This window comes from Phyllostomus discolor, chromosome 12, assembly GCF_004126475.2.
Source record: "Phyllostomus discolor isolate MPI-MPIP mPhyDis1 chromosome 12, mPhyDis1.pri.v3, whole genome shotgun sequence".
Classification (NCBI taxonomy): domain Eukaryota; kingdom Metazoa; phylum Chordata; class Mammalia; order Chiroptera; family Phyllostomidae; genus Phyllostomus; species Phyllostomus discolor.
Genome location: NC_040914.2, coordinates 42,191,703 through 42,216,692, shown reverse-complemented (window position 1 = coordinate 42,216,692; position 24,990 = coordinate 42,191,703). Strand labels below are relative to the sequence as shown.

The 24,990-nt window shown below is 63.5% G+C and overlaps 1 protein-coding gene across 3 annotated transcripts in view; it reads left to right on the top strand.

Annotated features, from left to right (window-relative positions):
* Nucleotides 1-24,990, top strand: part of SEMA4B (semaphorin 4B) — a 32,653-nt gene that overhangs the window by 3,709 nt on the left and 3,954 nt on the right. The window contains exons 1-12 of one of the 3 annotated variants that reach the window (XM_036012334.1): nucleotides 7,053-7,263; nucleotides 7,846-8,028; nucleotides 19,427-19,590; nucleotides 19,773-19,835; nucleotides 21,068-21,166; nucleotides 21,730-21,841; nucleotides 22,062-22,175; nucleotides 22,351-22,502; nucleotides 23,381-23,562; nucleotides 23,646-23,796; nucleotides 24,494-24,704; nucleotides 24,812-24,927. In XM_036012334.1, coding sequence (XP_035868227.1) covers nucleotides 7,920-8,028; nucleotides 19,427-19,590; nucleotides 19,773-19,835; nucleotides 21,068-21,166; nucleotides 21,730-21,841; nucleotides 22,062-22,175; nucleotides 22,351-22,502; nucleotides 23,381-23,562; nucleotides 23,646-23,796; nucleotides 24,494-24,704; nucleotides 24,812-24,927 — 1,473 coding nt within the window. In that variant the 5' untranslated portion in view covers nucleotides 7,053-7,263; nucleotides 7,846-7,919. Of the gene's footprint in view, nucleotides 1-7,052; nucleotides 7,264-7,628; nucleotides 7,652-7,845; nucleotides 8,029-19,426; nucleotides 19,591-19,772; nucleotides 19,836-21,067; nucleotides 21,167-21,729; nucleotides 21,842-22,061; nucleotides 22,176-22,350; nucleotides 22,503-23,380; nucleotides 23,563-23,645; nucleotides 23,797-24,493; nucleotides 24,705-24,811; nucleotides 24,928-24,990 lie in introns of those variants that run through there. The other 2 variants (XM_036012335.1, XM_036012336.1) reach the window with 2 other exon arrangements.

Genomic DNA, 24,990 nt, shown 5'->3' with positions numbered 1-24,990 from the left:
TGTGCGGACAGAGCCAGAACCCGGAGCGAGGCTGTGTCTGGGGCAGCGGCAGCCACCAGGAGGCCTGAGGTGGCCGGGAAGCGCCAGGGGTCAGAGGAGCTGAGGGGAGAGCCGTGGGACTCTGGAAGGGAAGGTGGAGGAGGGCCCTGGCCCAGGCCCTCTTCTCTCCTTGGGGCCACGGCCGGGGGCCCAGGGCTCAGAGAGGGATCCACGGGGACGCAGAGGCCTGATTTCTCAGGGTCTTAGAGCCGGAGGGGCCTCGGGTCTGCTGAGCCAACCTGGAAGCTAGGATTCCCTCCTCGTCCATTCCACCATGTGCTCCCCACCCCCACCCGGCCGAGAACATCCACCTCCCCACGGCGCCTGGCTGTGGTGGTTTCAGGGGCAAGATCATCACCACCTAGTCCCTGTGCCCGGCGCCACCCGGGGCCAGCGGCCCCCAGGTGAGCAGGCTCGAGGGCACGGGCAGACAGCGGCTCCTGAGCTCGTGTGGGGCGCAGGGGAGCGACAGGAGCCACTGCGTGTCCTGCCCTGTCGGGGCAGGGACAGGTTGAGCCCTGCTGGTTGCACCACAGCCCTCTGGGGCAGGCAGTCCCCTCCCAGGGAGTAGCCAGCTCAGGCCCGGACAGGCCCAGGGCAGGCACATCCCGGGGCCCAGGCCGGGAGGGCTGGTTCCTCCTCCCGGTGAGAGTTGCAGCCTCAGCACTTGGTTAGAGGGAGAGCCAACCAAGTGCTGAGGGTCCTCGGGGGTCCTCGGGGCTGGGAACCCAAGTTACTGAGTTACCGGTCACCCACATGAGCCCGGCTTTGTCCCCCGAGCACCTGCCATAGGCCAGTCCCTTTATGGGCACTGGTGTCGGCCCCCCTGCCTCCCACGGAGCCTGTCTCTGTTCCCAAGTCACAGACGGGGAAGCTGCGGCCCAGACAGGTGGTGTGGCCTGCTCGCAGCCCACAAAGCGCCGACAGGGGTGCTGAGATTCCCCTCCTGCGCTGAACAGCCAGCACGGGACGCCCCGGGGGCCAGTGGAGGCGAACAGGGTCTGGGGAACCGGGACCAGGGCAGGTGCACGTATTGCCGGACCTGGCCGACAGCCGCCCCTGTGACGTGAGGCCGCGTGGTGCCGGCCTGGGAATGCCCTCGGCCGCCGAGGCCGCTGCCCCGTGGAGGCTCCCTGCCACCAGGGTCTGGAAGTCATTGGCTGGTTTAAAAGCACACACAGGGCGTGCCCCGCCACTGTCGCCTCCTCAGCAGCAGGGACCGATGCCCGGCCCCCAGGAAGGAAACTCCAGGGGGGTGCCCGGCCAGGGCAGTGCGGGGAGCTGCAGCTGCGAGTTGGCTGGCATAAAGGAGGGCTCGGGGCTCTGGGGGGCGCCGTGGCGGGGGGGCCATGGCCCCGGGGAGCTGGGCCGAGGCCGGCGCATGTCCGTGAGGCCTTCCGGGCAGCCTGCCAGCCGGAACCCGGGAACCAGGCGGAGGAACACCACTTCGGGGGGGGGCGGGCGGGACCTTTGGGCTCCAGCGCCACCGGGCTCGGCGGGAGGCCCCTCCCCCGCGGCCAGGAGACAAGGCTCCCAGAGTGGAACTGCGGGAGCCGCACAGCCGGGCTCCCCCAGTGGGATGAGAGCAGGCAGGCAGGCCGGGCTGTCGGTGCCCCAGACCCAGGCCAGCCCACATCTGGGAAGGGGCTGTCCCTAGAGACGATTAGTGAGTATTGATTGCTGGCGAGACTCACCACGGCCTGGACTGACCACTCCGCTGCCAGCCCTTGGCCAGTGCCCGCGGCCACTGCCTGTCCCTTCGTGCTGAGCTGGCCGGTCAGAGAGGAGGCAGACACAGGTTTCCAGCGGCCTCACGTGGGCCTTCTTGTGCCTCTTCCTCCTCTCTCTCTTCCGGGGCCCTCCTGGTTTTTTCTTCTTTTCTTCCACCTGATCCTACAGGTGACTTTGTTTTTATTTATTTATTTTTTTTACCTTTTGGCTTCTTTGTATTTTTTCCCCCATCATAACGGGTATAAGGTATACATGTAGACCCAGGGACATGCACACACCTGAAGCGTGCAGCTCGAAATATTTTCACACTTGTACACACGTGGGGAAAGCGACACCCAGAGGAGGGCAGAGAAGGTGGGCACCGTCCCCCACGCCCCCCGGTCTGCCCCCCTGGTCAGGCACGTCCTGCCAAGGGTCAGTCTTCTTTGGCCTCTTGGTGTGTATTCCCGTGCTCCTTTGACCTCTCCTGCTTGCATTTTGTCCGTGCACGCGTGCTCAAGAGCGTGTGTGTGTGTGTGTGTGTGAGCAAGAGGGGGGTGAGGATGGGGAGGAAGGCCAGGCCTCCGGAGTGTGGATGGAGAAGGAGGGCTGGGCTGGGGGAGGGCGTCATCGTACCGTCCAGGACGCAGAGGGGACCTTGCTTTTCTCTTCACCTCGCCTACCCCTTGCCTCCCCAGCCGCCCCGTGGGCTCCTTATAGACACGGACGGATGTTCTGGCCGGGAAAGCCTTGCGCACCCCCAAGAGTGGCAAAGGGGGCCGGGAGACACAGCGTCGGCCTGGGCTGCTGCTCCGCTGTGGCCCACAGGAAGTCGGCTCGCATGAGGGTGGTTGTTTTTTTTTTTTTTTCTTTCCTGTCAGCCAACCTCCTGTTTTTTCCAGCCCTGCGAGAACAAACGGGCACCCTAGCAGAGGCAGCAGAGCACACGGGGGCCAGGGCTGCCGTGCGGGGTGCCCGAGGGGGCTCCCCTCCAGGCCGACAACTGGGTCCCCCATTCCGACAGCTCCTCGGGGTCCTGCTCAAGCACCGGGCTGGGCAGCGGGGCTTCGGAAGACCTGTCACCGTCCCCGAGAGGCTGGCCGCCACCCACTTGGCATAGGACATAGTCGGCGCATCTGAGCAGCCGTGAGCGGGATGTCCGTACCCACCAGCGAGGCTGCATCAGCCTCTGCCTCTGCTCCTCAGGGATGAGCCCAGCAGACACGCAGCCCAGGTGTTGCCAAGACACCAGGCAAAGCGGCCGCGCTGCCCTCTCACGAGGGACCCGCTGCGGAGATTCGGGCACCAGCCGCCGTCCCTCCCCCGGCCCTGTTCCAGGGGACAGCCGGAAGCAGAAGACAGGGGAAGGGCTACGGCCAGCTCCCTGGTTGCAGTCAGATCTCTTGCAGCTTTTTCATAAGATTCTGTGGAAAACGTGGAGAAACGGAGGCCGGACAGAGCAGGCGGGGAGCACACCCCGCCGGCTGCTCTGCCTGCAAAGGGTGTTGATCATTTAAAAAAACTTGTTTGACTTGTGGCTTTGAGAGAGAGAGGAAATGCAGGGGCGGGGAGAGAGAGAACGAGAGAATGAGAAACACTGATTCGTTGTTCTACTTACCGACGCATTCATTGGTTGATTCTTGTATGTGCCCTGACTGGGAATCGAACCTACAACCTTGGCGTAGTGGGGCACTGTTCTGAGCGACTCAGCTACTCGGCCGGGGTGGATATGGGTCAGTGTTAAGCTTGATGGAAGTCTCTTGTGGCATCGGACTGTCTGGGGCCCTGTATCACCCAATTCCTCCCTCCCCCAAATTTACAAAGTTCCCATGGCTTTTCTGTATTTACCAGTTGTTAAAACTTTGCCACAGGTGCACTCACACTCCCTCTCTCTCTCTCTCTCTCTCACACACACACACACACACACACGTGCGCACAGGTTTTTGCTGAATCATGTGAAAGCAAGTTTGCAGACATCCTGACACACTTCACCTTGAAAAACCTCAGCAGGCATCTTCAAAGGACAGGGGCATTCTTGCGGCACCACAACGCCACTGCCGTACCTGAGACACGCACGCACATAACGGCCTCTGATACGCGGGGAGGGCGGACACTCCCCCCCGGCCCTGCACCCCTGCTGCCAAGGGAGGCGTGCGAGGGTCGCACGCTGCCTTTGACTGCCAGCTCGTTTCAGCTCCCTGACCGCAAACAGGCCCCCGGCTCTCCTGCCTTTCCTCCGAGGGGGCTTTTCAGAGCGTGCCGGTCAGCCGGCCAGCGGTCTGCGGGATGCTGGGTGCACCTGGCTGTGTGTTGCGTCACATCAGGGCGGAAACGAGGTCTGAAAGTCCCTTCGCTAGCGATGCTCCTTTCCACTGCTGGCGGCACAGCCAGAGCCGGCTCAGAGACACGGTTTCCCTTTGGTGACTCCCGAGTCACCCGTGGGGCTGACGTGGAGGCCTTGTTAACACGCAGCCTCCTAACCACCTTCCTCCCCCGGGGGTCCCGGCACCCAGCGATGATTCGGGCTGGAATCGAGATCTTCCCGGTCTATCGTTTCTTCCACGTTTATGTGCCAGCACTTCTGTGCACCGGGCAGGACGCTTCCTTCCTGTCCCTCCTCACCTGTGTGTCTCTGAGGTCACTGCGGGTGGACGGGTCACTTTTAATTTCGTGCATTACAATCCATGATTTCATGATGCTTTTTGGGGGAAGGATTTTATTTATGTCTGTTTAGAGAGAGGGGAAGGGAGGGAGAAAGAGAGAGAGAGAAACCTCAATGTGTGGCTGCCTTTCGAAGGCCCCCTACTGGGGACCTGGCCTGCAACCCAGGCATGTGCCCTGACTGGGAATCGAACCGGCAACCCTATGGTTCGCAGACCAATGCTCAATCCACTGAGCCACACCAGCCAGGGCTGATTATGCTTTGTGAAGCTCAACTTGTCCCAGGTTTAGTCATCGAGCTGGCCGTTGGTTGTTTGGCCAGGATCCTGTTAGTCTTTGACCCCGTCCTTGTGTTCTGGCCCAACGACGTGTTCCAGGCTCACCTTTCACTTCCTTTTTCATTTCCCCAGAGTCCTGGTACCTTTCACTGCACGGCAATAATTAGAACTGGTGCTAGGTGTGCTCGTCCGGTATCTTCATCAATGATTTGACTGAAGGCATGAGGAATGCTTATCAAATTTACAGGTGACTCGAAACTGGGAGGGGACCCACACTGCTTTATAGAGTGAGCATACAGAGTAGCCTTCCCGGGACCAGATTGGAACCAGAACCAACAGATTTCAAGGAGGCCAATAGGAAGCACCATGCTTTGGGTGAAAAATGAGAACGGCATCATTTCAGGCTTGAGGGGCACTCTTTTTGTTTTAAAGATTTTATTTATTTCTTTTTAGAGAGAGGGGAAGGGAAGGAGAAAGAGAGGGAGAGAAACATGGATGCGAGAGAGAAATATCTATCGGCAGCCTCTCGTACACCGCCCCCCCACCCCGATTGGGACCGGATCCACAACCTGGGCATGTTCCCCAACTGGGATTCGAACCTGTGATCTTTCACTTTGCGGAATGACGCCCACCCCACTGAGCCACACCAGTCAGGGCAGTGGGGGAGCTCAGCATTGGACGAAAGTGATATTGAAAGGTAACTCAGGTTGTGGGTGGACATGAACTGAGGGCATCGCACGATCCCCAGGCTGCATCCATCCACCCACCCGCACGACTTCTTGAGGGCACCGGGCACTGTCCTAGAGGCCGGGGCTAACTAACTATCAAGCAGACAGGCAGAGCCCCCTGCCCTCCTCCATGTTGGTGGGAAGTTCAAACAAGAAAGCAAAAACCACAACAAATAAGCAAATCGAATATTCTGTTAGAAAGTGATGAGTACTTCGGGGGGACATAATTCTCAGGGTGAGGGGAGTATTGGGGGAGGTTCAAGTTCTTCAGGAAGGTTGCATCTGAGGAAAGATTTGGAGGGAGCAAAGGACTGTGAGAGGAAGGCTCCAGGCTGTGGGAGTCCTAGCCAGGGCAAAGGTCCCAGTAAAGTGCTTTTGAGTCATCCTGCAGGAGAGGGAGAGCGGGAAGGTCAGTGGCCGCCCGATGGGGATGACATTTGTGCCTTGTGACCTCCTGTCGAGGTCTTTAGCGGCTAAGAGAGCCTGGGGAGCCGAGTGCTGTGACCCACCCGGCTGGCTCTGAGTCCCACGGGCTGTGGAGTTAGGCACCAATTTCAGAGCCGCGGAGCCGGAAGCAGGGAGACCTCACCATAACCATGAGGAAGAAGATGATGTTGAGGGTCGTCAGCTTACGGATTTGCTTAGGGGGCTGGCTGTGAGAAAGCAAGGGGGAAGGTTTTTCATCCGAGCAACAACTTCGAGGCAGCTGTGCAGCTCAGTGGGACAGGAAGAGGCTTGCAGAGGTGGGAGAGGCCAGGACCTGGGTCTGGGACGCAAGGGGACTGCTGGCAGAGCAGATGGCCGGCTGAAGCGCTGAGGCCCTTTGGAGCTCAGGGCAGAGGTCCTGGCTGCAGATAGAAGTGTGGGCATTCCTTGGCTGCAGATGGGTGGACAGCGCTGATAAAAGTGGTACCCAAGGCCCGGGCAAGGTTAGAATGGGGTGGGGGGTGTGTGCTTTGGGGCCACCCCCATCCCACGTGCAATGCTGTGCCCAGTGCTGGGAGCCCCTCTGTTTTTGTCCCTTTAAAACGGGCGCTGCCAGCCTCACCCTTGCCCACGGACGGATGTCAGACTGGTGCGGGGACACAGGAGTGATGGAACCTGGGGCAGCTCGGCTGCCAGAGAGGGAACCTGGGATCACGCCAGCGTTTTCAGGATGCGGCGGGCCTGGGGTTGGGGGGGAGGGGCGGGGGCGGGGCAGAAGCCCAAGGTGTTGGCGGAGAGGAAGCTGATTTTGGCTGGGGGCAGGCGGACTTTCCCAGGGCCGCCGCTCATTCCTGGAGCCAGCGTCCCCCTTGCCATGGAAATGACGAGCGAGGTTCTGAAACTCCTTCAGCCTCCAGCCGCAGGAAGAGTTGCCCTTCACTGTGGTGCTCTGCCCTCTTGGGAAAAGTTGGGACGTGTTTCCCATAGCTTCCTTTCCGCCGTGTCTGTTTCTGGCTTAAATGCCAAAAAAAAGGGAGCGTGGATTTCAGGACCCACTGAGGGGTGCAGGTTGCAGTTGGATACCCCTGCTGTCAGCAGGACCGAGCTCCATCCTTGGGCGCGTTAGGGGGCCGGGGTGGGGGTGGGGGGCGACTGGGGGTGGGTGGGCCGTGCCTCTGAGTGGGTGCCTCTGCGCTCCGTCCAGCTGGGGGGAGGACGGTGCTGTCTCGAGCCTGGCCACGCGCAGGCTTGTACCTCCTCTCCTGTGCACGAAATCCTATTATTCCACGTAAGCTAATCCTGCCGCGCTCCCCCCCCCCCGCCCGAGGCTTGGTTTGGCGTGCACAAAATTCTAAGCGTAGACACCCCGCAGGGTACCGGACTCCGTGGTGGGCCCGCAGGGAACGCAGCCAGGACCCAAGGTGGGCTGACCCGTGCAGAAAGGAGACTCCGCAGCCACTAGCCCGGCGTCCGCTGGAGCTCGGCAAAGTTCCTGTGGTCACGGGCAACTGGGTGCCAGGAGCATTAGCTGGGGAGGCGGGGACAAAGGGGCAAGACCCAGGCCAGACCCTCACCAGGCGCACAGTGGAGAGACCCACACGTTTCCCCAAACCTCCGGCGGCAGCTAGCGGAGGGTCGCAGAGCCGCCGGAAGGGGGCCGCGGCCGCGGTGGGAGGGTCTGGAGGTGGGGCCGGGGACCTAGGGCTCAGCTTTCCTCCGCTGCGCTCCCTCGCGGCGCCTGAAGGACCCCCGACTTGGTCTGTCGGGGCTCGCACCCCGCTGGCGAGCAGGAAGGAGGAAGGGGGAAAGGTAGGGCAGGGCAGGGAGAAGGAGCATGGGAGAGGCTCGACACTCGCCCACTTCCTCCTCCGGCGCCGCCCTCTGAGCCGCGCGCCCCGAGAGCCTCCTCGGAGCTGGGTCGGCGGGACCGCGCTGCGCTGCGCTGCGGGGGGCCGAGGGGGGCGCGTTCGCGGCGGCCACGTGATCCGTCCCCCAACCCCCAGGTCCGCGAGTGCAGGGGAACCACCTGAGCCAGAGCCTGCAGGACGCCGTCGCTGTCCGAGCCCCGCGCGCCGCCATGGCCCCGGGGACCCAGTCGCTGTTGCTGCTGCCGCTTCTGCTGCCGCCGCTTCTGCTGCCGCCACCGAGCGCTGAGGCGCACGTCCCCCGGATCAGCCTGCCGCTGGGTGAGTGCGGGACGACCCCGCTGGGACGCGGGCCGGGGAGGGCGGGCCGAGTGCCTGGTTCGGACGTTGCCGTGACAAAGGAGGCAGGGAGCCCCTTGGAATTGCGGGGGGGGGCGCTGCCTGGGACCCCTGCTCCTTTCAAAGGGCAGCGCGGCGCGCGAGAGGGGGAGCGGAGCTGCGGGGCCGCGGGCCCCTTTCTTCCATTCTTCCAGCGCTAGGGGAGGGGGCCCTCGCCTGCTCTGTCGCCCCTTGTAGGGCGCCCTTCTCGGTGGTGGCCGGTGGCGGCTCCCCCCCACCTCCCCTCCCCCCTCCGCCTGCGCATCTGCTTGTCTTTGATGCTGACCAGAGCCAGGCGCGGTGCCGCCCCCCAGGGCAGCGCGGGTGGAGGGGGCCGTGCTCGCCGCCCGTAAACACTGGGGTTGGGTGTTCCGGCGAGTCGCTCGGGAGCCGCCGCAGGACGGCGCCCCATCCTTCACCCCGGTGGACACGGCAGGATCCCCTGGGGGCCTGGGAGCGAGCAAACGAGGGCTGGGGGCAGTCTGCGTGCAGAGATTCCCGGGCTCTGGAAGCCAGGATGGTCCTCGAGCGACCCAGGAAGGGCCATCCTCATGGGCCAGGCCCCTCTCCTGAGCCCACATCTGCTTCTGCAGCCGCAGACCTCTGCTCTCCCCTCTCCTCCCCTCCTTCCCCCCGGTTGCTTCTCCAGTTCCTCTCTGCAATCCGAGGGACCTGGATTCTAAGCCCATCTCTACTACTGGGCAAGCAAGCCCCCTCTCCCTGAGCCACAGTTTGCGAGTCTGCAGGATGGGCCCTTGCAGGTGGGTCTTGGAGAGTCCGTGCACCTGGGTGTGTTAACGTGGACATAGTGTCGTGTGTGCCCAGGGACTTGGGAGTTAGAGGTGACAGCCTGAATCTGTACCGGACTTCCTCCTCTTAGCATCCCCACCCCGAGAAGCGCTCTAGTTTACCAGGGGACGGAGTCGCAGAATCAGCACTTGCGGGAACCGCCTGGCCCGGAGTGACCCTTTCTGCAACACGGTCCCGGAGTGCTGAGGAGGTGGCCTGGCTCCGGTCCCGCCTCAGCCACTTGGTACCCATGTGACCTGGAGCCAGCCGCCCGTCCTCCTCCTCTCGGGGCCCTCGGTTTCCTCGTCTGTAAGACGGGGGCGCTGTGAGCCCCCTGCCTGGAGGTCGTGAGACAGTCAGTCCAGTGTATGTTTGAAAAGACGCGGCTCGGTACAGAGAAACCACTTGGGGAGCGGAGCTGCCAGCCTCCGTGTGTGCGGGCTCCGGCGCGTTCGGAGAGGGTGAGCAGGTGGGTCCCGACCCGGGCCTGCCACCTCGCCGTTTTCCTGCTGTGACCCCCGCTGTCCCCGGTGCCCCAAAGCCCTCTCCGCTTTGAGAGCCGGACATGGGGGGGACAGATGCTCTAGGGTCTCCACGGATGGTCACCACCCCCCTCCAGCCCCCAGGGGAAGCTGGGCTCCTGCCAGGGGCACGTTGCGTGTGGGCACGGGATGGGGACTGCTCCCAGGGGTGACTCCATGAGGGAGCCACGAGGAGGAAGCCAGAGGACCCACTTTCCGAGAGCACCCAGACTACTACTCTGTGGTTATCACCCACGCGGCCCCAAGACCCGGCCCACTTCCTCAAGTCTGAGCCCACACACCTGCCCACCGCCCCCGCCCCCCCCCCCCCCCCCCCCCCCCGCAAGTGTCCCTGGGTGCTGCAGGCTGGGGTTCCGCGTCATTCCAAATTCACACATTCCGGTCCTCACCCCAGAGGCCGGACACGCTTGGGTTCCCCCGTGAGGACCCCTGAGATGACACAGGGTTGGGGCACCCCTCGGGGGGGCGGGAACGCAGCCCACACTCTGTTCTCCAAGCTGTGGATCCTGGAGAAAAAAAAAAGACCCTCCACTGTTTCTTTTCTTGCGGCTGGGTCTGCCCAGAGGGGGTGTCTTTTTCTAGTCCCACCAATGCCCTGGCCCAGTTTGGCAGCCCCTGGCGCCTGAAACCTGAACTGGGGAGCGGAGCACAAGGCCCCGCTTCCCTGTGCTGCCCTGGGCTTCCCGGGCCTGGAGAGCCCCTGCCCTTTGGCCTCTGCGTGGGCTCCCCCAGCGGGCTGGGCGCCCCCGACGGGGATGTCCCGGTGACTGAGCAGGCTCACCTTCCCAGCCCAGCCCGAGGCCGCTTCCTGCCTCGTCCCTGGGGGCTCGTTAGCTGTTCCTGGCAGCCCGCCCTTCCGGGCAGACCCACGGTCACCATGGGCCACTGGCCCCCGGGCCTCTCCCTCACAGGAACTAGCGCCCACACCCCCTTCCCCGCCACCTGCCCTCCCCTAGGGATTCTCGCCGGAGCCCCCCAAGGGTCTGGAAGCCTGGGCACAGGGGCCTGTGGTCTGTGGTTTGAAGCAACCCCCCGGAAGTGGAGCATCCTTCCTGTGGGACCCCTCGTTACGGTCCATCAGAGTCCTGGGGCCACCTGGAGGGGGTGCCCTCCTTGTGGCCAGGGTGGGGAGTGGGACTGGGGGGGGCTGTAGGGTCAGCAGAGCAAGCGGAGGCCTTGAGGGGCAGTCACTTGGGTCTGAAAGAGGCGATTCAGAGCTGTGTGCGGGATTGGGGTTCCGTTGTGGGGCCAGCGTTGACCAGGGGACCCCCTGGGGTGGAAGGTGCATGGAGGCGTGGAGGTGACAGCCGAGGGGTCAGCTGCGAGGCCCGGAGCCCCCCAGCCTGGCCTTCAGGGAAGAAACAAAAACCTGCCCCTCCCACTCATGAACGTGTTTCTGAGTCCCCTTATTTGGGCAATTAAAGGGAGCTGTTAATTTCCCTCCGCCTGCCTGGGAGGCTCTGGACCGACACAGTGTTTCCAAGCCAGGTTGGAAATGAACCCGCCGGCCTGGGCTCTGCAGCCAGCAAAACCCCATTGAGCTGAGAGCACATGGTCCAGGCATGGATCAGCCGTGTGACCTCTGACCCTGGGGGCGCCCAAGGGTCACGGCTGCTCTGAGAAAGCCCCTGGTGGAGCCCCCGATACAAGGGGCTTTTTTTTTTTTCTTTTAAATCTCACCCGAGGATGTTTATTGAGAGAGAGAGGAAGTGAGAGACAGAGAGAGAAACATCAGTCCGTTGCCTCTCCCATGCACCCAGCCAGGGATGAGACCCGGGCACGCGCCCTGACTGGGACTTGAACCTGCGACCTCCTGGTGTACCGGACGGCGCTCCAACAAGCTGAGCCCCCTGACCAGGGCCAGTCCCCTTTCGAAGTCTTTTCCTGGCTGGCCCCTGCTCTGCTCTCCCTCCAGTGTTGGTCTTCAAGGCTGCCCTCGAGCTGGCCCCAGCCTGGCCCAAGGCCACACGCACAGAGCTGTGTGGGTGCTGGGGGCCCCGTGTGGAGATGAGCCGCCCCCCTCACTGCACAGCCCTGGCGAGCTCCCGCCTGCTCCAGGCCGGTCTCACGCTGGCCAGGTGTCAATAGTGTGCCAGGGACCACCTCGTTGGGGGCAGCAGCATCCCCAGCGGAGGTAGTGGCTCCTCTCCCCCCGGGTGGAAGCGTCCTGTCCCCCCCTGGCCTGGCGGGGCTGCCCGCATTCCTGCAGTAGATGCTGTCAGGGCTCCGGCTGTAGGCAGCCCTCTGCGCGGCGCCGGGACCCGCCAGGCCGGGAAGGAGACGGTGTGGACCCATCTCCTGGGGGAGGGGGCAAAGGTAGTTGGAGGTGGCCCACGGTCCTGTTTCATGTGGCTTTCTTTTCTTGTCTTCTCTTTCCTTTTCTTTCTTCATATATGTTTATTTTGTCCTGGCAGGCGTAGCTCAGTGGATTGAGTGTGGGCTGCAACCAAGTGTCACAGGTTCGATTCCCAGTCAGGGCACATGCCTGAGTTGCAGGCCATGACCCCCAGCAACCGCACAATGATGTTTCTCTCTCTCTCTCTTTCTCCCTCCCTTCCCTCTCTAAAAATAAATAAAATCTTTTAAAAAATGTTTATTTTATAGAGGCAGAAAGTGGGGAGAGAGAGAGAAAAAGAGAGACAGACAGACATTGATTGGTTGCCTCCCATACGTGCCCCAACCAGGGATCAAACCTGCAACCTAAGCATGTGCCCTGACTGGGAATTGAACCCATGACCTTTTGGAGTATGGGACGACGCTCCGACCAGCTGAGCCACCCGGCCAGGGCTGCCACACTTTTCCAGTGCTCCTGGTTCGGCTCGTGCAGAGCCCTCTGCTGCCCAGAGAACCTCCTCCTTCCCCCGGGGCTGGACCCCTCCCCTCCCTGCACCTCGCCGCTGCGCTCTGCCCTCTGTGTAACCCTCGTTTGGCCAGGTGTTGAGATGCAGGCGTGTCCGTCCAGCAAAGCTCTGAGCTTGCACAACTTTGGGGCACACCTGGATGCACCTGCCGGGCCATCCTCCAGACGGGAGAGGCAGAGGGGGGGCATGGGGCCGGGAGAAAAGGCTGGATTTGGGTCAGGTTGTCGGTCACTCTCTTCTTCTTTTTAAGGTTTTATTTAATTCTACAGAGAGGGGAAGGGAAGGAGAGAGGGAGAGAAACATGTGTGAGATCAATCTGTTGCCTCTCGCACGCCCCCAGCTGGGGACCTGGCCCGCAACCCAGGCATGTGCCCTGACTGGGAATCGAACCTGTGACCTTCCAGTTCGCAGACCGGTGCTCAGTCCACTGAGCTACGCCAGCCAGGGCACTATGTCCCCTTCTTAGGGCCCATGGGGCCCCTCACCCTGTGGGTGCTCGGGATTGGTGGAGAGGGCTCTGAGGTGGCTCTCGCTGGGGGACACGGGGTGAGAGGAGCAAACAGAACCCGAGACCCCTGTGGTCCGGGTCAGCCTGTCCTCAGCGGTTCCTCCGGCCGCCCCCCGCCAGCCCTCCCTGCCTCCGTCCTTGCATTCTGACCTCCCCGTCCTGGCAGCGCGCCCCTGTGTCCGGGGCTGACCGTGGCTCACAGGGGTGGGGTGGGGGCTGTCCTGGGGCATGAAGGCACCTCCTGCCTTTCCCGAGGCCGCAAGCCCGTCCTCTGCTCCTCGTCCGTGCCGTCTCCCTGGTCACTCTTTAGCCACCGCGCCCATGTGACCATGTCCGCTGAGAGGCAGGAGTCAGCCCTCCGGCCGTCAGGGGACACTGCCCGTCTCCTCTAGTTCCTGCCCAGCGCTCGGCGCCGGGGAGCAGGCAGAAGGCGGGTGACAGGTGTAGGTGGCGCCGCTGGGGGCACCGGGCTTCCGTTGTCCAGTCCCCCCCCGGGGTCACTGCAGGTACCCCGTTTCCCAGGTCAGATCCCTGAGGTCGGAGAGCGGGAGTGTTGCATCCGAGGCAGCGAGCTCAGCCTCCGGAGCCTGTGGCCCGACCTGTTCTCCACGGGCACCTCTCTGGTCCCCCCACCTACCAGTCCCCGGGAACCCCCTCCAGAGGGGTCCACGGGGGTGGGGCCCTGGGGCGAGGGGGTTTCCGTGGGGATGGCAGACAGAGACGTCTCGTTTTACCAGAATTCCCACCGAGGGGCTGAGTGAACCCACTCGCTGCCCCTTTTTTTGTCCCTGTGCCCCCGCCTGTCCTCGGAGACAAGTGCTGACGACAGCGCGAGGGGGCGAACCTCCCAGGAGGGTCCCCCGTGTGCCGGGCACTGCCCTTGGCTGTGCGTGGTCACATTGCGTCTCGCACGGGTGAGGGGACCGAGGCCCAGAGGGGCCGAGTCACGTTGTCCAGTCACACAGCCAGGAAGGCTGGGGACCTAGCCTCGGGCCACAGCTGTCCGTGCGAGCCCCTGCCTCTTGCGTCCCCTGCAGTGTGGACGGAAACCCAGCCCCGCCCCCCAAATAATCGGCAGGTCATCTCTCTCCATCGGGTCCAGAGGTCTGTTGAGGTCACTCCCCGGATGGGACAAGGGTCCAGCTGAGGCCCCTGACGGTCGCTCTGTGGCTGGGAATGGGGGCCAACCCGGCGGCCTCGGCTGGGGATGGGATGCCAGGGGAACCGGGGTGGGTGGGGGCAGCGGGGCCAGGTTCAAAATCCAGTGCCCCCACTCTTCCCAGCTGGGGGAGCCCGCACGTCACCCCACTCTCGGCTCGGCCCTCGCCCCTGAAGATCACACGTGGCCATGACCATGGCGCGACAGCCTGGCCGGGGTTACAGGCAGTAACCACTCAAAGTGCTTAGTGAGTGCCACGCAGGTCCTTGGTGCTTGGGAGCCCGGGGCCCCCGGGGGGCGTGAGGGAGACGCGCAGCGACCCTGGAGGCTGGCGTGGCCGACGCCTGGAGGACCAGGACCTCCACAAGGCCGAGTGTGCCTCCTGGCATCTGGGTCCGGCAGCCAGTGGATGCCGGGCCCTCGGCAGGCTGGGCGAGCGTGGGGCTGGCTCCCGGTGGGTGGGAGCTCAGAGGTGGAGAGGGTGCTAGGCGGCCCTCCTTTGCACGGCTTTGGCCGAGAAGCGGGAGGGGGAGGCACACGCATATTTCTAGGACAGATAACTGAAGGAGAGCACTGCTCTCTGTGCGGCGGAGCTCATGGACCCGGGACCCTGTCTCTGCGGACGCGGTGGGGGGAGCAGCAGGAAGTTGAGAGTGGCTAGGCCCGGTGGCCCCACTTTCCTTAGAGGAAGGGGCGGCACCCGTGAGGAGAACAGTGGACCCTGGGGTCTCAGGAAGAGGAGGGCTCACTAGGGAGCAGCCTGGACCGCACCCACCCAGCAGTGGCCAGAGGAGCTGACCTTGGTCCTGGGGGCGGGGGTCTGAGGCCGGGCGCCCCAGGTGACGGCCGCTCAGGGCCGGTCCCGGGTTAGGGCTCTGCTGGCGGGGTGGGCACCAGGAGGTCTGTGAGGGGTTGGGGTCTCCGGGGGCTGCTGCTGGCGGAGCTGGGGCAGAGGGGGGCGGGGACCTGCCTGGGACACCGGCCACCACGAGGCTCACTCAGCTCCTTGCCCTCCCTGCCTGTTTCTCGGTCACCCCAGGCCACGGGGGCGGGGAGGGTGCTTTGGGCACGCACCCCCTCTCCCCTGCCGGGGACTCTGCCCTGGTGCTGGTTTGCTGACGGCAGAGTGTGCCTGCCGCGTCTGGCCCCTCGGGCTGCCCCGCCCCGCCCTGTGCTTGGGCGGTGCACACAGCTGACCTGCGTCCCAGTCTTGGGCCGCCCTGCTCGGCCACTGAGTCAGCACCCTATCCAGGAGGCACCCTGGGTCCAAGGGTCCAGGGAGGAGACTTCCGGAGAGCAGAACGCTGCTCCTGAGCGCTGTCCGGGTGGCTCAAGAACCGTCCTGGGCCCAAGCCCCCTCTGGGACTTGGGTTCCCACCCGGGGCGTGAGTGGGCCGCCGTCCCCTGCTGGGACCCCGTCCTGGCTCCTCTCCGCTGGGAGCTGTGTTTTTTCAGCCTCGTCCTGCCGGGGCCTGTGCGGGGCGGGCTGTCGGGACAGGTCAGCCGCGGGCTGTGTGGGCAGCCGCAGGAGAGGGAAAGGCAGGGAAAGGTGCAGGCGAGGCCCTGAGTCACCTCCCTGCCGGCGGGGGGTGGGGACGGTGCTGAGCCCTCTTCCTGTCTCACCCCAGATCCCATCGTTGCCGGCTCACAGCGAGTCACGGGGCAGGGGGGAACCTCTAGGTGAGGCTGGGGGCTGAGTAGCTCCTGTGTCACTTCCTGTGGGCACCCTGGGGTCCTGCAGGTAGCTCCCCTCACACTCAGCTTCCTGTGTCCCCAGAGCCCCAGGCCGGAGCCCCGGAGAAGCCACCGGCTTGGGCCTGCCACCGTGGGCACCGGGTTTCACCCGACCTGGGGAAATGGCCACAGCCTCAGACGGCCCGGCTTGCTCTGTCCCGACTCATGTGGCCGAATGAGGCGCCGTCTCTGATGATGCCCAGCAACTCTGACCCCAAGTGTGCCGACGCGCACGGCGCCAGCCCCCCCTCCCTGTCACCTCTGCCACAAACAGAACCCCGGAGCGGAGCGCGTGCAAGCACGGACAGGCCCCGCGGTGGGGCTCACGCACACGCAGACGGGCGGGCAGGCCCTGGCAGGGCCCGCGCAGACGCCTGTGCTGTGGCTCTGAGGCGGTGACCCCAGGCGCTGGCCGTCAGGCAGAGAACACCTCTCCCTCACTCAGAGCCCTTCGTGGCGAGCGGGGGACCTGTCCCACACCGCGTCCCGTGACTGACACCTTCCCTCCCCTTTTCTTTGGCCTGAGACCCTCTGCTATCAGCCGCCGTCCCTGGCAGAGCCGCTCCCTCCACCATCTTGGCTCGCATAGGACCGGGCAGGCGCGCTCCTCCTCCTCCCCGCCCCGCTCCTCGCCCGCTGGCTGGGCTGGATTTTCCTGCAGGGCTCGGGGTTCTGTTTTTGAGCCGCGCGCGTGCTGGTCGTGTGCCAGACGCCGTGCCGCGCGGCGGGGCGGGGGCGGGGAGGGGGGCGTGTGCGCAGTTCTGTTGATAAGCACTTGGCGGACGCGGCTGATTCCGCGTGTTGTTATTTACATGCGTAATCTTGCTCCTTCTCATAACAAGCCCAGGAGGCGTGGTGCTATTATGCCCATTTTACAGATAAGGACAGTGAGGCCCCAAGATGTTACCTGGCTTGCCCTGGTGGTGGAGACAGGATTTGAACCCAGGGCTCTGCCTCTAGAGCCTGCAGTCCTAATCTATCTCAGTGGGGAAGCCAGCCCTGGTGGCGTCCCCCCGGCAGGGGGAGAGCTCGTGGGGGTCACGGCCTTCAGGACACCATGGCTTTGAGTCTGAGGGGCGTGGGACAGGGGGACGCGGGAGGGGTGTCCCCAGAATGGAGGGCGTGGTGCGAGGGGTCCCTTCACGCAGCTCTCCGAGCATTTCGCCCCTGTTCTCCCGTAGGACTGCAGGGGGCAGAGGGCGCACCATGGGCGTCCTGGCTGCCCCTGCAGCCGCCTGACCCTTGGCAGGTTCCCACTCCCTTCCAGGCCTGAGTGGGGCCAAGCTGCCACCTGGACTTTAGCTTTCATCTCCGACCTTTGGCCTTTCCGTAGTGTCTGGGCAGATTCCAAGGACAGCTTCCTGCCCGGACACAGGTGCTCCTCTGCAGGAGGGTAGGCACGGTAAATTTGACCCGCCCTTGCTTTCGGGAACCGGAGGGAGGGACTGCTGTAGCCACCTGTCCTGGACTCAGAGAGCCCCCTTGGGGCTGCCCTGAGGGTCATGTTTATGCACCATCCCCCGTGACGCACATGGGAACTCCAGAGCCCAGGGAGATGGCGTGCCCTGCCTTACCGGGACCTACGTGGCGCTTCTCCAAGTGCGGTCCTTGGACCTTCTGCTCCGGAATCCCTTGCGAGCTCATCCACCTGCATGTCCTTAGGCCCTGCCCAGGTCGGCAGCCTCCTGGTCCGGCAGGCCCAGGGTCCGGAGTTGAGGTCTTCCGGGCGGTTTCTGCAGCGCCCTGCCGTTTGCAGGCGGTGGGTTCAGGAAGGAGACCTCCTGAGCCAGACTCCCCCTGCAGCCTCTTTTTGCTGTGTGTCTTTGTGTCTGTTGCTTAACCTCTCTGAGCTTTGACTCCTTCATTTGTAAAGGGGGGAGGACAGCTGTCTCTGCCTCCGGCGTTGTCGTGGGCCTGCAAGGAGGTGGTCTCTACGACACGTTCAGTGCAGCACCTTCCCAGGGGACCTGTGGTGGCCGTGGAGGGCTCCCTCCGGGGTGGCGTTCTTCCCCGGAGCTGAGCTTGTGAGCACAGGCAGCCTGATGGGCAGCCAGCCTGTCAGGAAGGTTTTGGTTGGGGGAAGCGGAGGTGTGTGCTGGGAACGTTCCTGGGGCCTCACGGTGTGTCCGTGGGAAGTGCGGAGGAGTTGGGAATCTGAGGCTAAAGACCCGGAGTGTGCCATGATTCCGGACTTAGGAGTCCAAAGGGGTGCCCTAACTGCTCCGGCCACAGCTGCCCCGTGTGGTTGCGGCTGCAGACTTCAGGCTGTGGACGTCTGGGAGGGCTTTCCCCTGTGAATTCCCAGTGCAGCCCAGTTCCGACTCTGGACAGTGATAAGGATAAGGATAAGGTGACTTCATTTCCCTTTTCTCTTTGGCTGCTGGGAGGCTCAGCACTAAAGGAGTGGGGCCCTCTGCCCTGCTTGTGGGGCCCTTTCCTTCCTTTTGGTTTCAGTGTTTTTCTCCATAGATGTGTTTTTTTTCTCTGCTCTTCTTTAGTGTTTTATTTTGTTACCTTCTTTCCTTTGTGTATCCTCACTCTCGTAACCGGGCTGGGGGTATGTAAAATCACTCACCGTGGAGACACACAACACACACACACACACACACACACACTGATCTTCACAGCTCTGTGGGCATGTAACCCTTCGCTTCCTCTGCTTCACGAGGCCGTGTTCATCTGCGTGGTCGCCATCCGCTGGCTGGTTAGGGGACACCTGAGCTCGGGCAGGGTGGCTGCCTTATGCTTGTTTTTCTTTTCATATCAGCTGCGTGGATTTTCAAAACGATTTCTCTCCAAATCCGTTTGCCAACCAGAGCCCACCTGGGACCCTGGTGGAAGGTGTTGTGTTTTTATTCCCATTTTCTTCTTGGTTCTCTCCTCGTGTCTGTGTGGTTGTAGGTTCAAGTTCCTGAGGTCGAGGTTCGTGATACGCACATTCTGTTTATTTTTTGAACATTTTATTTATTTTTAGAGAGAGAGGAAGGGAGGAGAAGACAGGGAGAGAAACATCAATGTGTGGTTGCCTCTCCCACTCCCCCTACTGAGGGCCTGGCCCACAACCCAGGCATGTGCCTTGACTGGGAATTGAACCAGCGACCCTTTGGTTTGCAGGCTGGTGGGCAATCCACTGAGCCACACCAGCCAGGTGAACATCCTGTTTAATAACAGTAACTCTTTTGAGTGCTTGTGAAGTGTGCTGAGGGCTGAGACCACTGTCCGCATTTCAGTGCCGGGTGGAAGTTTGTTCTCTGCGGGGCCCAGGGTGGGCGGTGCTTCCCCCCTCCCCCCGGGGCCTGCTGCCACTCAAAGGCACGTGGGAGGGACCCTGCCTGCTCCTGTTCTGAGCTGGGCTCCGGCACCATCCCCTTGTGGTTTACTTCCGCTCCGTATTTCGACTGTGTCCTTTTTTTAAGTGTCACTTTACTCGTTTTTCTGGGGCTTCCGAAAAAACACCCTTTCACCAGCTGCTGGTGTCCTGTCCAGTGGTCGCCTTCTGTCCCCTGCGGTCGGACATTTAGGTCACCTCGATGTTTCCTTACTGTGATGGTGCTGTGGTTAATGTTCTTTTCCGTTCATCTATGTATCTCGTTCTTGCACAGTGTTTGCGAGGCGGGAATGCTGCGCCCCCCCCAGCCCCTCGCCACCCACTACTTGCTGACCTACCTTCACCTGATTGGTCCATCCAGGAGGGTGGGTTTGCAGGGGAGGGGTGGCCCCCAAGTAATGTCCGTCCTCCTCTCCCCAGGCTCCGAAGAGCGGCCGCTCCTCAGATTCCAAGCTGAGAATGTCTCCAACTACACGGCCCTGCTGCTGAGCGGCGACGGCAAGACGCTGTACGTGGGTGCCCGGGAGGCCCTCTTCGCGCTCAGCAGCAGCGCCAGCTTCCTGCCGGGCGGGAGGTACCAGGAGGTGAGAGACGAGGCCCGGGCTGGGCGGGCTGGGCAGGCTGGGCAGAGGGGCTGGCAGTGCGGACGGGGGGCAAGGACTGACCCCCTGGGCCCGGGTGAGGCGCACGGAGCAGGGAAAGCAGTGAAGAGGGGGGGACCCTCCGTTCCCACCTGCACACTTACCTGCCCCCTCGCCCTCCCCAGCTGCTGTGGAGCGCAGACGCCCAGAGGAAACACCAGTGCAGCTTCAAGGGCAAGGACCCGCAGGTGAGCCGGCACCCGGGCTGCGACCTGGGCTGCAGGTGGGGTGCAGGGTGGACCTGAACCCAGGACGGAAGCAGGACCGGGAGCAGCAGACACAGCCAACTGTGCTGGGCAGGACCTCGGCTGCTGAGGTGGCCAGACCTGGCCTTGAATCTTGGACAAATAGACTGGCCTCTCTGAGCCTCAGTGTCCCCGCCTGTGAAATGGGGCCAGTGGTGCCTGTGTCCCTGGACGGACTAAGAGGGACGATTCCAGGAGCTGATAGGGGTGAGGCCGCTGGCAGGAAATCAGTGCGGAATAAACACCCGCTTCCAGCAGGAGCGGCGGTTGCGTGGGGGCGGGAGCTGCGTCCCTCTGCGCGGGGCCCTGAACGAGGCAGGTCCGACAGATCCTGGTTTGGTTTGGTCCGGACCGGTGGGGGCGGTCCCATCCAGCCCGGGGCTCCTCCGGAGCCTCCCCGTCGTTCCCAGAAGCCTCCTGGCCCTGAGTCCAGTGGGCGGGGCGCGGGGCAGCCGAGGCGAAGGCAATCGAGCACCAGTCTCGGGATCGAGTCCCGGGTTCGAGCCCTGCCACCCCAGACCTCTCTCGTCCGCACATCCGCACTTAGTATTCGTTCGGCACTTGCTTTGGGCCCAGGCGTTTTTTTTTTTCGGCCCTGGAGGCATCGCTGTGATACGAAGCACGAACAATAGGCAAAAACCAGTGCATTTACCGGGTAGTCAGGTTACACGCTTCATTAAAAAGTGGAGGGTGGAGTTGCAGCAGTGAAAAGGGGAAGGTCTCGAGGGAGAAGGTTTGGGGGGCGGGGGGGGGTGGTGGTGACCAGCGGAATCTCGCTTGGCGACGCCATGGGCAAAGGCCGCGTGTGAGTCTGGAGCCAGGGCTCCGGCTGCGTGTCTCCTCCTGCTCGGGGGTGGCTTCTCCCCCAAGGGGGCTGGGAGGGGACCCCCGTTTGCGCTGCCTCTGAAGAGGACTTTCTGATGAGACAGCCCAAAGGAGGCGTTCTCTGCCCTCACCCCAGACTGAGAGAAGGCTGCCAGCCACAGAACTAGCGGAGCCCCAAGGTCCTCTCTAGCGCCCAGGACACGTCTGTGGTTCCCGGTGGGCTTCCGCTTCTAGATTCTGCGGAGTCCCCGCCCCCTGACTCCAGGCTTCACCCCCAGCCCTGGCCTCGGGTCTGGGTGGTGCCCCCTGGTGGCTGGCTTGGGCCTGACACCCTCTCCCTCTCTCCGCAGCGTGACTGTCAAAACTATATCAAGATCCTCCTGCCACTCAACAGCAGCCACCTGTTCGCCTGCGGCACGGGGGCCTTCAGCCCCCTGTGCACCTACATCGTGAGTGCCCTTAGCCTCCTCACCTCCTGCCCTGGGGCGCTGTTCTGACTAGGGCAGGGCCTGGCAAGGCCTCTTGGTGGCGGTGGGCTCCCGGCGCCCTCCAGCTCCGTCCATGTGAAGGAGGGATGCCAGTGGCCGCCAGGCACTGAGATGCTGGCTGGCCTGCCACTCCACCCCCTGCAGATCCCTTGCCGCCCACCCTGTGCGCCCCTCAACACTCCCACACCCCCGGGAGTCTGCCCTGGGCTCACCTCAGCAGAGGCTGTGGGTGGGGTTGCCAGCCTGGAGCTGCGGAACGTGGGTTTGAATCCTGCTGCTGCTCCTTCCTGGCTGGCTTCTTGCTAAGCTGCGTCGCCCCTCTGCCTCCTGGGACAGCGAGCACCCGCCGCAGAGGGTGCTGCTAGACAGGGCTCCTTTGCCCCGTGCCGGAGTGGGGAGGACGGCCCGCCTCACCTCTCCCCGAACCCCCTCAGAGTTGTTTTTCCCAGCACCCCCCCCGCTTCCCTGCCAAGCACACGCATTCCCTGGCGTGCCCCTGAGCCCCCACGTCTGCTCCCCTGTAGAACGTGGAGAACTTCACACTGGCGAGGGACCAGGCGGGGAATGTCCTTCTGGAAGACGGCAAGGGCCGTTGTCCCTTTGACCCCAACTTCAAGTCCACGGCTCTCATGGTTGGTGAGTGTTGGCGGCGGTGGGAGGGCTCCAGTGAGGCTCCGTGGGTGTGAAGTGCAGGTGTGACCTTGGGCCACCCTTGGCTTCTCCCATTTCCTGCTCCCTCCTCTGTGCTCCCCAGGCGAGGGGCAGGGCTGGGGGTCACTGCGGGTCTGAGCGGGGGAAGAGGGGGCCCCACCCTGGGGCCCCGGGGCCGTTCCCATGGGGAATGTTTTCTTGGCAGACGGTGAGCTCTACACCGGAACGGTCAGCAACTTCCAGGGGAACGACCCGGCCATCTCCCGGAGCCGCAGCCGCCGCCCCACCAAGACCGAGAGCTCCCTCAACTGGCTGCAAGGTGAGCCCCTGCTGCTGCTGCTGCTGCTGCTGCTGCTGCCCGCCCACCAAGGGAGGGCTCTGGAGCCCTGGGTGGGGGGGGGGGGCGCTGCCCCGCCGCAGGGCCTGAGAACAGAGCCTCGCCCCTGGGGGTTCCTGGGCTGACTTGACTCTTCGCTCCCCGTCGGCTCCCGCAGACCCAGCGTTCGTGGCCTCAGCCTACGTCCCCGAGAGCCTGGGCAGCTTGCAAGGGGATGACGACAAGATCTACTTCTTCTTCAGCGAGACCGGCAAGGAGTTCGAGTTCTTCGAGAACACCATCGTGTCCCGTGTGGCCCGCATCTGCAAGGTGAGGGGTGTGGGCCCCCCAGAGCCCCCCAAAGGCTCCTGGGGTCCAAGGTCAGGACACACCAGGAGGCTTGTGCTTCTGTGAGCTGCTCTCGTCCTCCTGGGAGAACGACTCAGCTAATGGTCTTTCTCTCCTCTTAAGTCGGACGGAACACCCCTTATTGTTTTCTCTTATGTAACAAGTGTGAGCTGCAGAACAGAAAACTACATGTAGATATCCCAAGACAAAGAGGCGGTGTAGTGTCGTGGTTGAGAGTCTGGGCTCTGGCCCTAGGCTAGAGCGGGTCAGAGCATGGTCCCCGGTGCACCAAGGTTGTGGGTTCGATCCCCGGTCAGGGCACGTACAAGAACCAACCAATGAATGGGTCTATAAACGGAACAGCAAATCAGTGTTTCTCTTTCTCTGCTTTCTACTCTTTCTCTAAAATCAGTTTAAAAAAAAAAAAGAGCCTGGACTCCAGAGCCAGGCTGCATGCCCTCAGCCCCTGCCTGTCCTGTGAGCTTGGGGAAGTCCCATGTCTGCTCAGGGATAGTGACAGGGACAGCTCCCTGGTCTGTGCAGTGGGAACGGGAACCAACCCTGCCCCCCCCCCCCCCCCCCCCGCCGTCGTGGGGTTAAACTGGTCCCTGTAAACCTTTCAGGCACGGGGCGGTCAGCAGCCTCACCGTCAGCTGTTACACTGTATTCCTGCTTCCCCACCCTGCGAAGTGACCGCTGTGAAGGTCGTCGGAGGCTCCTTGTTAATCCTTTCTCTTTTGCACACGTATGAGTACACGTGTTTATAAGAAAACCGCTGGCAGACGAGAGCTGCGCCGTGAACGCGGTTCTCGCTCCGGAAGCCTTGACCTCTCCCCTCCCCCCGCCCCCCTCCCCCGCAGGGCGACGAGGGCGGCGGGCGCATCCTGCAGCAGCGCTGGACGTCCTTCCTGAAGGCCCAGCTGCTGTGCTCGCGGCCCGAGGACGGCTTCCCCTTCAACGTGCTGCAGGACGTCTTCACGCTGAGCCCCGGCCCCCAGGACTGGCAGGACACACTGTTCTACGGGGTCTTCACGTCCCAGTGGTAGGGCCCTGGGGACCTGGCCTAGGGGGCGGGGCGTGGGGGAGGCCGGGCTCCCGGGCTCAGCGGCCCTTTCTCGCGCTCAGGCACGGAGGGACCGCGGAGGGCTCTGCCGTCTGCGTCTTCTCCATGAGGGACGTGCAGAGGGTCTTCAACGGCCTCTACAAGGAGGTGAACCGGGAGACGCAGCAGTGGTACACGGTGACCTACCCGGCGCCCACGCCCCGGCCCGGCTCGGTGAGGGCTGCTCCCGGCACACGGGGTGGGGGTGCTGGGGCCGGTGGTGGGGGGATAGGGCATCTCCCCGGGCTGGGGCAACTCGGCTTCTCCAAGTCTGTTTTGAACGTGAGGACAAAAGTCCCGGCCTGCTTGTCCGGCTGGGACAGATGTGACCGTGACTGTTGGAAGGCCTTCGAACCTTCTCGGGGTGGGCAGTGTGTCCCTGTCCCTTACGGCCCGCCTGCGTGACTGTTCACGCGTGCCGCCCCGATGCCGGCGACTCCTTATTTGGTTTTTGAGTGAGGAGTGTGGCCGGGCCATGGAGAGGCAGCCCTTCCTCCTTCCCTTCCTCCTTTCCTTCCACCCCCGAGGAGCAGACCCAGGGCAGGATACAGGGGGGTGGGGCACGTCTGGGTGTGGTTCGGTCGGTGCCTCACCCGCCCCTGCCAGGGCACCTGGGCAGAAAAAGGATGCTAATGTAGCAGGAAGTGCGGTCCTGCTGCTCCCGGCCTGGGGGTGGGGCAGGAAGCAGCACAGCAGGGGAAAGTCCCAGCCGGGGAGGGGGGGGGGGGGGCCCTTGGGTGCCCACACCCTGGGCTCTGCAGACCCGAGGCTTCCCAGGGAGGGGCGGACACCCCTGCCTGCCTCTGGAGAAGCCGTCTGGGAGGGATCCACAGGCCCACCCCAACCCTCACGCCGCCGCCTCTTCCTCCAGTGCATCACCAACAGCACCCGGGAGAGGAGGATCCACTCGTCCCTGCAGCTGCCCGACCGCGTGCTGAACTTCCTCAAGGACCACTTCCTGATGGACGGGCAGGTCCGCAGCCGCCTGCTGCTGCTGCAGCCGCAGGCCCGCTACCAGCGCGTGGCCGTGCACCGCGTCCTCGGCCTGCACGGTGCCTATGACGTCCTCTTCTTGGGTACCGGTGAGTGCCCGCCGCGGGGCGGGGCGCGGAGGCCCGGGGGCGTGGCCGTGGGGGCGTGGCCAGCAGGCGGTGCCCCTGGCCTGAGTCTCCTCCTTGCTTTGCCGCAGGGGACGGCCGGCTGCACAAGGCAGTGAGCGTGGGCAACCGAGTGCACGTCGTCGAGGAACTGCAGGTCTTCCCTCCGGGCCAGCCGGTGCAGAACCTGCTCCTGGACACGGGCAGGGTAAGCGGGCGGAAGAGGCCGGTCAGCGCCCTTGGGGTGCCCCTCTGACGGACAAGTGTCGGA